Source organism: Melitaea cinxia, chromosome 6, assembly GCF_905220565.1.
Source record: "Melitaea cinxia chromosome 6, ilMelCinx1.1, whole genome shotgun sequence".
NCBI classification, from domain to species: Eukaryota; Metazoa; Arthropoda; class Insecta; order Lepidoptera; family Nymphalidae; genus Melitaea; species Melitaea cinxia.
In genome coordinates this window covers 1,968,300-1,981,662 of record NC_059399.1, presented here as the reverse complement: position 1 = coordinate 1,981,662, position 13,363 = coordinate 1,968,300, and the positions used below count along the sequence as shown (strand labels likewise).

At 30.3% G+C, this 13,363-nt stretch overlaps 1 protein-coding gene across 1 annotated transcript in view; it reads right to left on the bottom strand.

Annotated features, from left to right (window-relative positions):
- Positions 1–13,363, bottom strand: part of LOC123654167 (netrin receptor UNC5C-like) — an 80,229-nt gene that overhangs the window by 42,188 nt on the left and 24,678 nt on the right. Inside the window, exons 3-4 of the mRNA XM_045590089.1 lie at positions 11,991–12,563; positions 1,872–2,071 (exon numbers count right to left, since the gene is read on the bottom strand). Coding sequence (XP_045446045.1) covers positions 1,872–2,071; positions 11,991–12,563 — 773 coding nt within the window. The remainder of the gene's footprint in view (positions 1–1,871; positions 2,072–11,990; positions 12,564–13,363) is intronic.

Below are 13,363 nucleotides of genomic sequence, written 5' to 3'. Positions count from 1 at the left end.
AAGAAATAGTTTTAGGATTAATATAACTATGTGGGAATGAATAGTTTAAACTTTATCATAATTAATGAAGAATTAAAATGCTAATGAGGTAATCTGTCAGAGTATATCGCGTTTATTAAGACATAAAAATGTCGGGCCACGCTAACGTGGAATAAATTAAAATGGGAGACGTAATAAAATGCTATGAATATCAAGAATCGCATTTTATATTAAACTTGGAAGAAAAATGGCTATAAAGGACGAGTTTTAGAATGACATAGACAAGAATATTGCACCAAAAATATATCTATAATATTTTTTGCTACAGCAGGTATCGTACGCCATGTCGTCATGTTGTCAGTTGCCATGAAGTTGTCATTTACACAGTTACGATTTATGATATGATAGGAAAGTGTCGAGAGTATGTGATTCTATTGTCATTATGTCAATCATCATAACAAATTCTACAATACATCAATGCAAATTCTACATTTTTGCAATGTACCTATCCCTATATAATAAATGTGAAATTAAGTTCGTTTGTTACGTTCGTTACGTTATATATATATATATATATATATATATATGTATATATATATATATATATATATATATATATATACGTAAAATATATAAAATTAAATTCAAATATTTTTTTATATTATATAATTAAATAAAAAAATTAAAATATATTCGGGGATAACTTCGTCGTTTATGAACCGATTTTGATAATTCTTTTTTTAGTTGGAAAAGAGATATCCCAAGTGTGGTGATGGCCATGATAAGGAAACCAGGATCTGATGATGCAATCCCAGAGAAATCGAGGGAAACCGACGACCAGTACGTTTGTTAATTTTTTTTTTTTTATATTACTTGTCGATGTAATAGAAGTCGGTTTCTTTTCGTTTGCGAGCAAGCACAATTATTAATAGTATTAATTGGTTAAATTGATTTCATGATAATGTTAGAAAAATTCAGTAGTAACTAATTATACGTGAGTCTCCATGACAAAATATTGTGTATAATCTTGTACGTATAAAAAATTGTTAAATAAATAAATAAATAAATAATTATTAGTTATATCTAGAAATTATCTTAAAACATAGAAGACAAAAAAGATCCACAGATTTATTTCATTGTCGTGTAATATGCCGAAATTGTTTTAGATATCGGCGTATACGAAAAATTTACCGAATACCCACTCTTATTGGACTTTGCAAATAATGAAAATTTCCCTTTTCAATTTTATCTTTTGAAATTATACAAATGTAAACTAAGAATGGAATATACAGTATTCAATAAAATATATTGTAAAAGTATCAATCTTGTGAATGGTGCGATTTGAATGTATTTATGTAAATAAATTCGTATTTAGCGGAAAAGCAACTTCAATATGCAACGTTGTAAGTTGTTTTGCAATTCAATATGTTTCCAGAAAACCGTGTAAATGTAAAACATATGCGCAATATTACTGTATATGTTTTATTTGCGGGTGATGATGGTTCTTATGAAAACGCTTGAAAGGCCTAAACAATTTCAATCGAAGATTGTCGCAAAATTCTGTTACCATACAAATAATTATTCTGTATTTTTTTTTTTTTGTATTATTACTGCATGCTATAAAAGTTATAAGTATAACCAATATTTGAAAGATCATGAAACTAAGCTAAGCTAAATTAGGGTCCAATTTAGTTCAGAATTTATTACCAATATAAATCTGTATCCGACTTTCATTAGCACGGGTATTTTAAAATGAATCACAAATTTCAGTAATTTTGAATGCGACTTTGAATAACCTTCTCATTGTTTTTATTCCTCTTTTTTAAGATAATAATTTTATCACAACTATATAAAAAAATTGTAACAGTTCCAAATATGTAAAAAAGGATTACCTGTAAAGTTGCACGAGTTACGAGAAGATTGCCTTCAGCAGATATCAAAACATTATGGTCCTGCTGCAATGGTAATCCATTCTTCAGCCATGTTACCCTCGGTGGAGGCACGGCAGCCGGAGGCGAGCAACGTAAGGACGCAGGAGAGCCTTCTTCCACTGACGTCGGTGATGGTGAAAGGATGAATTGTTTCTTGATATCTATGAATAGGGAAGAGAAACTTTTATAAAATTTCGAAAATATACTATAAATATAAATATAGTAAACCTTATGGTAACATGTAGCATTTAATGCACATTTTTTCTTGTTACTATTTACTTATTTACTTGGCACATAACAAATTTTGAAATATTTATTTCAATTATTTGTACAATTTAGCGTATCAGGGAAGGAAATTAATTATTAAGCTTCAATACTTATAGTCTTAAAGTATGGTTGCAATGTTTTTCTAATTTCATTTTAGTGAAGTAAAAGTTTTGCATTTAAATTACAGTTATAATTGTATCTAAATTTAAATGATGATTTGTTTCGTAATTATAATTTTTAGCATTATTGTGAATTAAATTATTTTGCTAAAACTCGTAACAATTTAATCATATTAATTTAAGAAAAAAAACATCGATTATTTCATATCTATGAATATTATTAATATTCTTTTTTTAATTAGAACTACATTAGGGTATAGAAAATACGTAAAACTTCTTGTAGCGTTTTTCTTAATTCAAATGCCTATTCATCAAAATATTATCAGAAAAATAAAAGAAATGCTATAAAATAGATGGATATTTTCAAAATTACCGAGGATACTGTAGCTACTACTACAATAGGAAAATAAATCGGTATTATAAACAAATTTATGTCCATAGCCCATTCAAAAAAGATTAAAGCTATTGTATGCATATGTAATATGATAATCGTAATTAGATCGAAGCCCGCATACGTCACAAATTTTATCGCACAAAGTTATCCTCGATAGGAACATCAAACGTCAATATCACTTTATAGGTCACGTGATATCTAACAGAATAGCAATTGGATAATTGTTGCTATTCTACGATCTTCTATTGTTGGCACTTGGCAGCTTACGTTATCTTTATCTTTGAACCGACCTTAAGTGATTCCCGTTTCTGTATTACGTTATTGCTTCGACAAAAAAAAAAAAAAAAAAAATGGTCGAAGTTAATTTTACTTTTATTAGGACAAACATTTTTTGTTCTTAAAATGTTGGTAGAAATAAAAAGCGTGTGGTGTCATAGGACACCAGGTAGAAGTTCCTTCGGATAGTATAGAAGCAACACAATTTTCAAAAAACTGCTTATTTTTATATATATTTACTACTTCTTGATTTTTTTTAAATTTCGTTGATTGGTTTTTATGTAAGTACACAAAACTATTTAGGAAATTTAGTATTTTAGAAAATAACAAATAACGTAAAATAAAAAAAATAATAATAATATTAATTTAAATTATTAAGTAAAATAATAAACGCGTCTTTTTTTCGACGGTATAAAATTACATAAATAATTTAAAAAAAGTTTATTAGTAATATAAGTAATTTTTATTAATAAATTCTCATCACTAAATCCTATTACTGAAACTATTGGCTTGTGGTAACTAAATAAAATAAGATATATATGGTTGCGATTCTATTTTGTGCAAATATATTGAAAAAAAAAACAATATCAGTAGTAGTACCATATTTCGTTGTCGATTCTTTTGGATTATTGGTAATACGTAAGTTAAATTTTTCTTTTTTTTTTTTTTTTTTTTATTACGATATGGGCTTACTCTTGACCTCAGTCTAGCCCTAGAGCACAGACGAGGTCGAAGATGGAGCGAGTTCGCCCAGAAGAAGCCTGTTCACTCGCGCTTTAAATATGTTCGGGTTATATGAACTCGGAAATACAGATGCCGGCAGGGAATTCCATTCCTTGGCTGTGCGCATTAAAAAAGATGATTCGAAGCGCTTTGTACGTATGAAAGGTATATCAATCAGGTAGGAATGAAAGCCTGCGGTACGTCTGAAAGTCCGATGGAAGAAAGGAGATGGGGGTATGAGCTCGTGCAGCTCCAGGGCAAGATTTTCTAAAAGAAATGTTTTTAGTGGTTCTGATTGTTCATCTACATAATTGTGTTTGCTCGCAAACGAAAAAAAAAACCGACTTCAATTACATCGACGAGTAATACAACGTAGATCGACGAAAAAATAGTCAAGTAACTACGCGTTATCAAAGATTACTTAAAAAGTAGTTATCAGATCTCAATAAAATTTATATGTGAATACATGACAAACATCACCTTTCGACTAAATTAAAAATTATTAAAATCGGTACACCCAGTAAAAAGTTATTGCGGATTTTCAAGAAGTTCCCTCGATTTCCCTGGGATACCATCATCAGATCCTGGTTTCCTTAGCATGGTACTAAACTAGAAAAATCTTCTTTCCAACAAAAAAAGAATTATCTAAATCGGTACACCCAGTAAAAAGTTATTGCGGATTTTCAAGAATTTCCATCAATTTCTCTGGAATCCCATCATCAGATCCTGGTTTCCTTATCATGGTACTAAACTTGGGATATCTCCTTTCCAACAAAAAAAAGAATTATTAGCATCGGTACATCCAGTAGAAAGTTATGCGGTATTATACAACGTAGGTCGACGAACAAAGCGTCAAGTAAAAACGCATTATTAGATATAGCTCGAAAAGTAGTTGTTAGATCTCAAATAAATTTAAATGGGACCAATTGGCACACACCGCCTTTCGATTAAAAGAAAATTTGTCGAAATCGCTCCACCCAGTCAAAAGTTTTGATGTAACATACATTAAAAAAAAATATACGGTCGAATTGAGAACCTCCTCCTTTTTTGGAAGTCGGCTAAAAATTGAGATTAAAGTCACCAGGTAATATCATCGGAAGCTGGTGGAAGTTTTCACCAAGTAGTCAGAAACCTCTTCAGTATATTCTTTCAGTGCTCGATTGATAAAATGTTTTACATTGTTAATTTACATTGTTAATATTTGGTGAAATGTAGATTATTACTATGATAAATTCAACCCCGTTATTCATTTTATATATAGTTGAACAAATTCTACAACTCCTGTACTTCTAACATTTACATTGTCATTGTTGATTTCTTTTTCTTTTTCTTTCTCTGCATTAGTTTTTGGAATTTTTTCGGGTCTAAAAATTATTCTACATTATAATATAATTATTAATTTTATAATATTAAAAATAAAATAAATAATGTTTGAGAGTGTAGAATACATATTATGTACAACATGTATGTAATTGTATATACCTACGATATTAAATATAATTACATTAACTATATTTATAGAGTAATACTTACGTATTTAATTTTTTTTTTGTTTTTGTTTTGGGCTAATTAATTTTCCACTATTATAATATCGCTCTCTTGCCATTTTTACTATATTTAATATCGTATTATAGATTTAGTTCACTTGCCATTGTTACTATATTTAATATCGTATTATAGATTTAAAAACTAGACGAAAATAAACGTGTTTACTTATTTATAAATTAATATTTTTTTAATTTGAAATGATAATTTCAACATCTTTTTTAAAAGGCAAATAGGGATGTGGTGATTATATTTTTAGAAGTCAATGAGTGTAAGTTAATGAACAAAATGAACGATAAAATAGGCCGTGTTCTTTATCTATATTTTAAATTTTCACGAACTACAATTTGTTAATAAGTTATAAAACAATGTTACCGTAAAGCGTTTTTTTTTAAGTTGTTAAGTATTTTTTTTTATGTTGAGCGAAAAAAAAGCTTACAAAATCTTTTATCGTAGTGTTTATTGTAAAGGTTTTATTTCATATTATGAATATTTCTGAATATGAATTTCACTCTGAACATTTTTTTTCATATATAGGTTTTGAAATAATTTCAGCAATATTTGAATATAAAATTAATAAAATTTTACTCTCACTTATGGTTTATTAATATTGTTCATTCATTTGCTCTTTGTGTCACTTTAATAAGCTACACTATTACTCTATTTTTCTGTGGTCGGAAGTACGCCATATTTATTTAACATTTAGGAGACTTCTAAAAAAAAATGGACTATACGAATAGACACTACACCCCAACGATAGCTATTTTAATTCATTATTTTACCAAAAAAGGCCAAATATTTATAGCTCTTAACGTTAAATGACTTCGGTCTAACATAGTCATATTATACAGTCATGTGACTGATATTAGGTCACTTCCCTTACATATTTTTCTTACGGTTTTAGTTTCATAATTTTTTTTTTGTTCGGTCGCTCAGCAAAATCTCTATCTCCTTCAAGGCTTCAAGCCTGCCGTTAGGAACTTCGTTTCAAAACTTCGTTCCAATAATTATTTTTAATAAAAAAGTATTTATGCATCTGAATCATTAATTAATCAATTACAAGACGTAATAAGCGTCTGAGGTATTAATTTAATGAAATTATAATGATTTTGAAATAGAAATGAAATATTATACTAGAAAACTTTTTAAAATCATGTTTATTAATGAAGACGATAATTCAATTCGGTTCCGTTCATTGATTGCGTAATTCAATAGGATCTCTTCTCACGTCAATCTTCATAAAAAGCCTAACGAGACCAACTATTACTTTATGTAGCGCAAGTTCCCTCCCACAAACGATAATTGCTCTTCATTAAACAATTAACCGCCATTTTGGCGTGTTTCAGGCTATCAATATTTAATTAAAAATATTGGCTTCTTGTAAGATCGAAGGAACATTGACAACTAATATAATAACATTAACTTAGTTCTTAGTTTACTAATTTTTCTATGCTATAACCCACTACGGTATCACCGTGGAAGATTAAGCTCGGATACTTCTTCTATATGGCGATAGAAGGCTATGCCCAACAGTGGAATGATACAGTCTGAATAAATCAAATCGAATACTAACTTACTATGAGAGCTTTGTTACTGTTCATAGAATATAAAGGCAGTAGGGAAACGTGTAAATAACGCTATAGTTATCGTGACTCGTAACCAATGACATTTTACAGACGCGACGGAATGAGTTATTCATTAAAAGATGAATAATGAAAATTGTACAGTTTGAGAAATATGAAATCGCTCGGAGACATATCCAAGAATAAGAACAGTACCGAGGAGTGGCACATAAATATCAACTGTTTTGAAACGATCGCAAGCGAAACTAATATTCTCTAGTTCGCGTACACTCGGTGCAAAATGAACGTTTCAACTCTTGAGTGCTTTAAGCGAAGCGGAGCTATAAATCTGGCGAGTGTACGGTCCATTACTCGCCCGCGTCCCGATGCTAGTATGCACGTTGTGATATGTTTGCTTAGCTGACGGCCTCTGTGTTGCGGTTGTTTTAAAAGAGATTTGCAAAGTCTACTGTTTACCCTGTATGTATTGAAAACAGACTAACTTTTGTGCTGTCCACGTTTCAGTTTCCACAATAACACGCTACATAGGTAGTGTTCCACTTTTAAATATTCATAGACAATCTTATTTTTTTTCTGTTCTTTACAATTGTGTAATTATAACCTCTTTACATTAAATATTTATTAATAATTAATTGTAACAGATGATGATGATTGAAAAAATTATTCTCCAACCGTCTCTTACCGAATGCGTTACTCAAATGGTCTATTAATAGACTTAATGAGAATATACAATTTTGTGCCCAGTTGTAAGAGACAACATTCAAGACAGATGTTGTAAATTGTGAGCGGACTTTATTAAAAGCATTTTAAGTCACAACAGATAAATCAACGACACAATAAATTATTAGCCACTAAGTATCGTTTATTTTTTAGAGCACTCACAGTTCGCAAAAACAAGCATCTGTTCTTATGTAAAGCGACATAAATTCTTTTATTTCGATTATGATTAAAATAAAATTAATTAAAATTTTTCGCACGTTCGTAATAGATTTCGTGAATTTCGTTACAGATATTTTTATTTAGAATTCAATTACGTATTAGTAAACTTTATAGTTGTACAAGGGTGAGCTTTGGTAATTTGACGCAACTATTTCATCGCATTTTACTATCACATTTGTGACGGACGTTCGTGTGCGTATGTTAGAAGATATTTATTTAAATTAAAAAAAAAATAACTTTTACTATTTTTTATAAATGAAAACAATTTTTTTATTTATATTATTTGAATTTTCGTAGTTTTAGACGTTTGTTTTTAATCCTTAAAGTGTAATTTCGTTTTTAAGTTATGTTTTTCTAGTATACTTTAAGAAATCCCATTTCAAAAAGTTACCTCCGTACATTCAAAGGTTTAAAAGGTAGTTAATAAAAGCAGCAAACATTCTAAAGCAAAGAGACGAACGAACAAACTGTTGGCATGCTACCAAATGTTCAAGATTAAGTATACTTTGGCATCAAGTTTCAACACTAAACGCAACTTCAAACATCAACTAGTAAAAAAAACTTAGCGAATTCGGTGACAGCGGCGCAGGGCATACGCAGTTGAAACTCGTAAACGTCTAAATATAAACGAAACTGAATCGTGTGAGACATCTCCACTCTACTAATTGCGCGAAGCAACCGTGTGTAATACAAACGCCTCTAAATTTCAATTCCGACAGTTTTAATTGTTCCGTGAGAGCTTTAAATAGGCTCTCAAGTGGTATACATGTTGCTATTAATGATGATACCTACGGTGTAGTGAATGTAAAAGTGTCACAGCTAAGTCTTCTTGTTAAAGATTTACATGCGACTGGCGTACTTTACTCAATCTCCTAAGTATCTATGGAGTTTAATGGCGTAACATATGTTGCAGTTAAGAGGATGAATATTAATTGAAAAAAAAAACAAGATTAAGATGTTTCTATTGCGTGCCTAAATTTAAAATTCGAACACGTAACAACTTTTAAACGATATCGTAAAGAGGATACATAAATTTTCCGTGTTTAATTAAACTTTTCAAGAATATTTCACAATTTATAATTTTGAATGAAGAAATAACATTTCATTAAAAACTTTATGGTAAACGTAGAACTGGTTCAGCTGATGGGCGTAAATGATAAGTGGTGGGTAACACCGGTGGCGGGGAGTTCGCGCAAAGCTATAAATCCAGCCAGCTACGTTTCATTTCCTGAATAAGATTCGCAGCAAGTGAACCATATAGATATAGCGGAACAAGCAAATAATTCTATGCATGACTATATTATGAAATGTGCTTTTACTTGAGATTTATTACTGTCTGAAATAAATAGTTCACTTCATATGAGAATATATTTAATTTTTCTTTTCCTATTTTTTTTAACATAAATCGTAATATAATATTTTAGATACGTTCTAATTTGGTTTAAGTTATGAGTTTAATCTGTCATGTTATTTAAAGGAAATTACGAAATTTTCTATAACCACTTAATCATACTTCACATAAATCTGAAGCGACCTCCACCGACATTCATTTAATATTCACAGAAGATTTACTTCCATTTTAGATTGAATTTAATTGAGGCTCGCTGTAATGGATTTTATGAAATAAAGAACGTTTATTATTATGCGAACAACCATATATCTTTGTTGAACACCACATCGATGGCTTTCTGAATAGCTTCGGTTACACTCATTTGTCTTGTCAAAATAAATCCAAAATTATCGTGTTTATATGGAAATCGACATTTTTATAGCATGTATATACATGTGTTAAATGTGAAAGTTTTTTCATAATTATATATTTGTGTTTCTAATGTTATTGTAAAATATTTTTAGTTATGGCTTCCGTAAAATCGATTCGAAAAGTTCTTTCTTCGCTTTTGTCACTTTTTAACCGACTTCCAAAAAAGGAGGAGGTTCTCAATTCGACTATATTTTTTTTTTATGTATGTTACATCAGAACTTTTGACTGGGTGGAGCGATTTCGACAAATTTTCTTTTAATCGAAAGGTGGTGTGTGCCAATTGGTCTCATTTAAATTTATTTGAGATCTAACAACTACTTTTCGAGCTATATCTAATAATGCGTTTTTACTTGACGCTTTTTTCGTCGACCTACGTTGTATTATACCGCATAACTTTCTACTGGATGTACCGATTTTGATAATTCTTTTCTTTTTGTTGGAAAGGAGATATCTCAAGCTTAGTACCATGATAAGAAAACCAGGATCTGATGATGGGATCTCAGAGAAATCGAGGGAACTTCACGAAAATCCGCAATAACATTTTACTGGGTGTACCGATTTTAATAATTTTTAATTTAATCGAAAGCTGATGTTTGTCATGTGGTTACATATAAATTTTATTGAGATCTGATAACTACTTTTTGAGTAATCTTTGATAACGCGCAGTTACTTGACTATTTTTTCGTCGATCTACGTTATATTACTCGTCGATGTAATTGAAGTCTTTTTTTTTTCGTTTGCGAGCAAACACAATTATGAACTACAAGTTGAGATTAAAACATTCTGTTTGTGTTGAATAGTACCGGTACTTACCTACGTACCTACTTCTACTAGTGATAACATGAAATACAAATTTACTGTATAAACTTATTTTTATCGATTTCTCTTACCGGTAACAGCAACGCCTTTTTTATATATATAATTCATACTCCTATCATTATATCTTTCTTCAATTGGAATACACTTAACACAAAAATATTGCTCACTGAATAGTGACGATATATGATCGATAAAATTAATTATAACTATCTATAGTATATATCTATCATGGTACTAAGCTTGAGATATATCTATAGTATATATATAGTTTTAATTTAATCGAAAGCTGATGTTTGTCATGTAGTCACATATAAATTTTATTGAGATCTGATAACTACTTTTTGAGTAATCTTTGATAACGCGCAGTTACTTGACTATTTTTTCGTCGATCTACGTTGTACTACTCGTCGATGTAATTGAAGTCGGTTTTTTTTTCGTTTGCGAGCAAACACAATTATTAAACTAAATAAATGCAATTTTAAGTATTTTATAAAACGTTGAAACGAGCTAGTAAAGCCACAAATCCTTTTTAAGTATTTGATTTTACTTTTTAAAACTTTTTTTTGTGATGCAGTTAATCATATTTTCCAGTTTTGCAGGGTTTTATTCGATATCTTAATTTTAATTGCTTTTGACAAATTGACCATATTTGATTTTCGTATCCGAATGTCGAAAAAAAACCTAAAAGAAAAAAAATGAATTTAGAAATAACCAGCTTAGTATAATATTTATAGTGGTCAATTTATTTTCAGCAATAAATTTTAATTCTTAAATTATAAAAACTTAAATAGGAAAGTTTCCTCGAGTTTCTTTACTACTCTTAATCATTCATATTTCATAGTGAGAAAAGCTTCCGTCATAGTTTTAAGACAGCGGCAAACGACCGATAAATGTAGGTTAGACGTAAATAACCAACGGAAACACTCAAATTATGAGTTTTGATGAAATACTTTTACACGCTCAGTTAGTAACGGAAGTATAATTTTACACCTATTTATATTATCCAATAATATATTTAAAATAACTTTATTGGTGTTATTTAGTTGTTTATAATATGAGAAATAAATAAATGTCTCAGATTCTATTTCCCTGCCAAGCATCCCAAAATAGATAACACATGATATTTATATATGCTTAACTTTTATGAATAAAATACAAACACGCTAGCGCTCGTATAGATACAAATTTATCGACTATAATAGCCAATCATTCATAGTAAAAAATGGTATAAATTCTTTCGCATCATCAAAATATTCATTGATTTAATTTATTTCCCAATATACATATTTGTTGTGATCCGAAAGCTATAAAAGTCATGCCTAAATTAAATTTACATAATATTATATATGGAAATTTTGAGCTGACAGAAATCATATGACTATAGCAAATGTGGACAGCTACAGATGTTTCATTTCGATATGAATATTGATGTGAATGTATACTTTCTAATTTATTACCGTATTGATTTACTTATGGAAATTTTTCAATATTTGAAATCAATAAACGAACATTTTTTATGGTTGTAGCTTTTATGTTTATAGCGCCGTCAATAGGAGTAATGTAATGAGACTACTGTTAAAATTGGGAGCCCTCTTTAAAACTCAATTAAATGGTGGATGTAATACTCGTATATAACATTATTTGTATACTTACATGATAATTCAACGATGGCCGGTTGACTTCTGATGTCACCACGACTGCTCCAAGCGTGACAGGTACATGAGAATTTATCTTCTCCAAAATATTCTTCTAGATGATCTCGTGTAACATTACACTCGGCCTCAACTATTCTAACACCACTTTGAGGATCCACGAATTCGAATTGTGTACTGCCAACTGACCGGATGTCATTACACTTAAAGTACACTTGTAACGCATTAGCGGCACGACACCTTAACATTGCTGGCTTATTACGAACAACATAAGCATGCTGAGGCTCTAGTAGGAACATTGGTAGGTCATCAGTCGAACTTTGGAGTAGGTGGTCACCAGATAGGGACGGTAATTCATCAGCGTCTTCTCTATTTTCATGTTCGTCTTCTTTATGGTTTTCGTGATCATAATCTTCTTCTAAATAATCCCTGTGATGCGGAGGTGGATTATTTTTTTCTGAGTTATATGGATCTAAGGCTTCAACACCCGCAGGGTGAGCATATTCGGGTCTTAGTGGAAATGGTGGCGTTGGTATAATTGTGCTGTGGTCTGGTTCTGTTGAGCTGGGCTCGTCTGCAACAAATAACACACATACATTAAAAAAAAAAAAACGTATAACGTAAACGTATTTAAATACACTAATTAAAACAGTTTTTTCAGACAGTAATTCGATTAATAATTGAAGTGGAAGGAATAAATTCCGAAAATACTATCAATCTTGGAACGCATCACTACAACGATGCTGGATTGTTTTTTTAATGTAACTATTTCCCAGTTTCATGAGAAGGCACGAGAATAGTTAGGAATCTTATTACCATAAAAGTCCAAGCGGACGAAGTTGCGAACCTTGTTTGCTTATATTAATATATGAGGTACGAATAAATTACCATTAAACTAACAAAGATTAGTGCTAAATACCGATACATTTATTAAATGTTTTCATTGATACATATTTTTAGACCTAACGTTATTTACAGCAATTGTTAATAGAGTGTCAAATCGAAATAAACGACAACTGTCACAATAACGCGTCCCCTGACTAGCGGCATCGATTTCTCTCAAAAGTCCACACCTGGTTTGACGCCTCACTCACGCCTGTTTACACGCAAAACATAGCTGATATTTTGATACAGTACCTATAACCGACTAAAACAATCTGTTATACATTTCTAAATTGAACCAAGAGTGAAAACCGTAAAGTTCAATTTCCAATGAACTTTAAATCACCCTCATCAAAATTTCGCTCAGAAGTTGTTATCAGTACATCAGTGTACGTTACTCTTGCAACAGCGTTGACAGAAATACTAGGATTTTATTATTATTTGAAACGGAGAATGGCACGAAAATAAACCGCAAGTCGAGTGAGGCGAGGA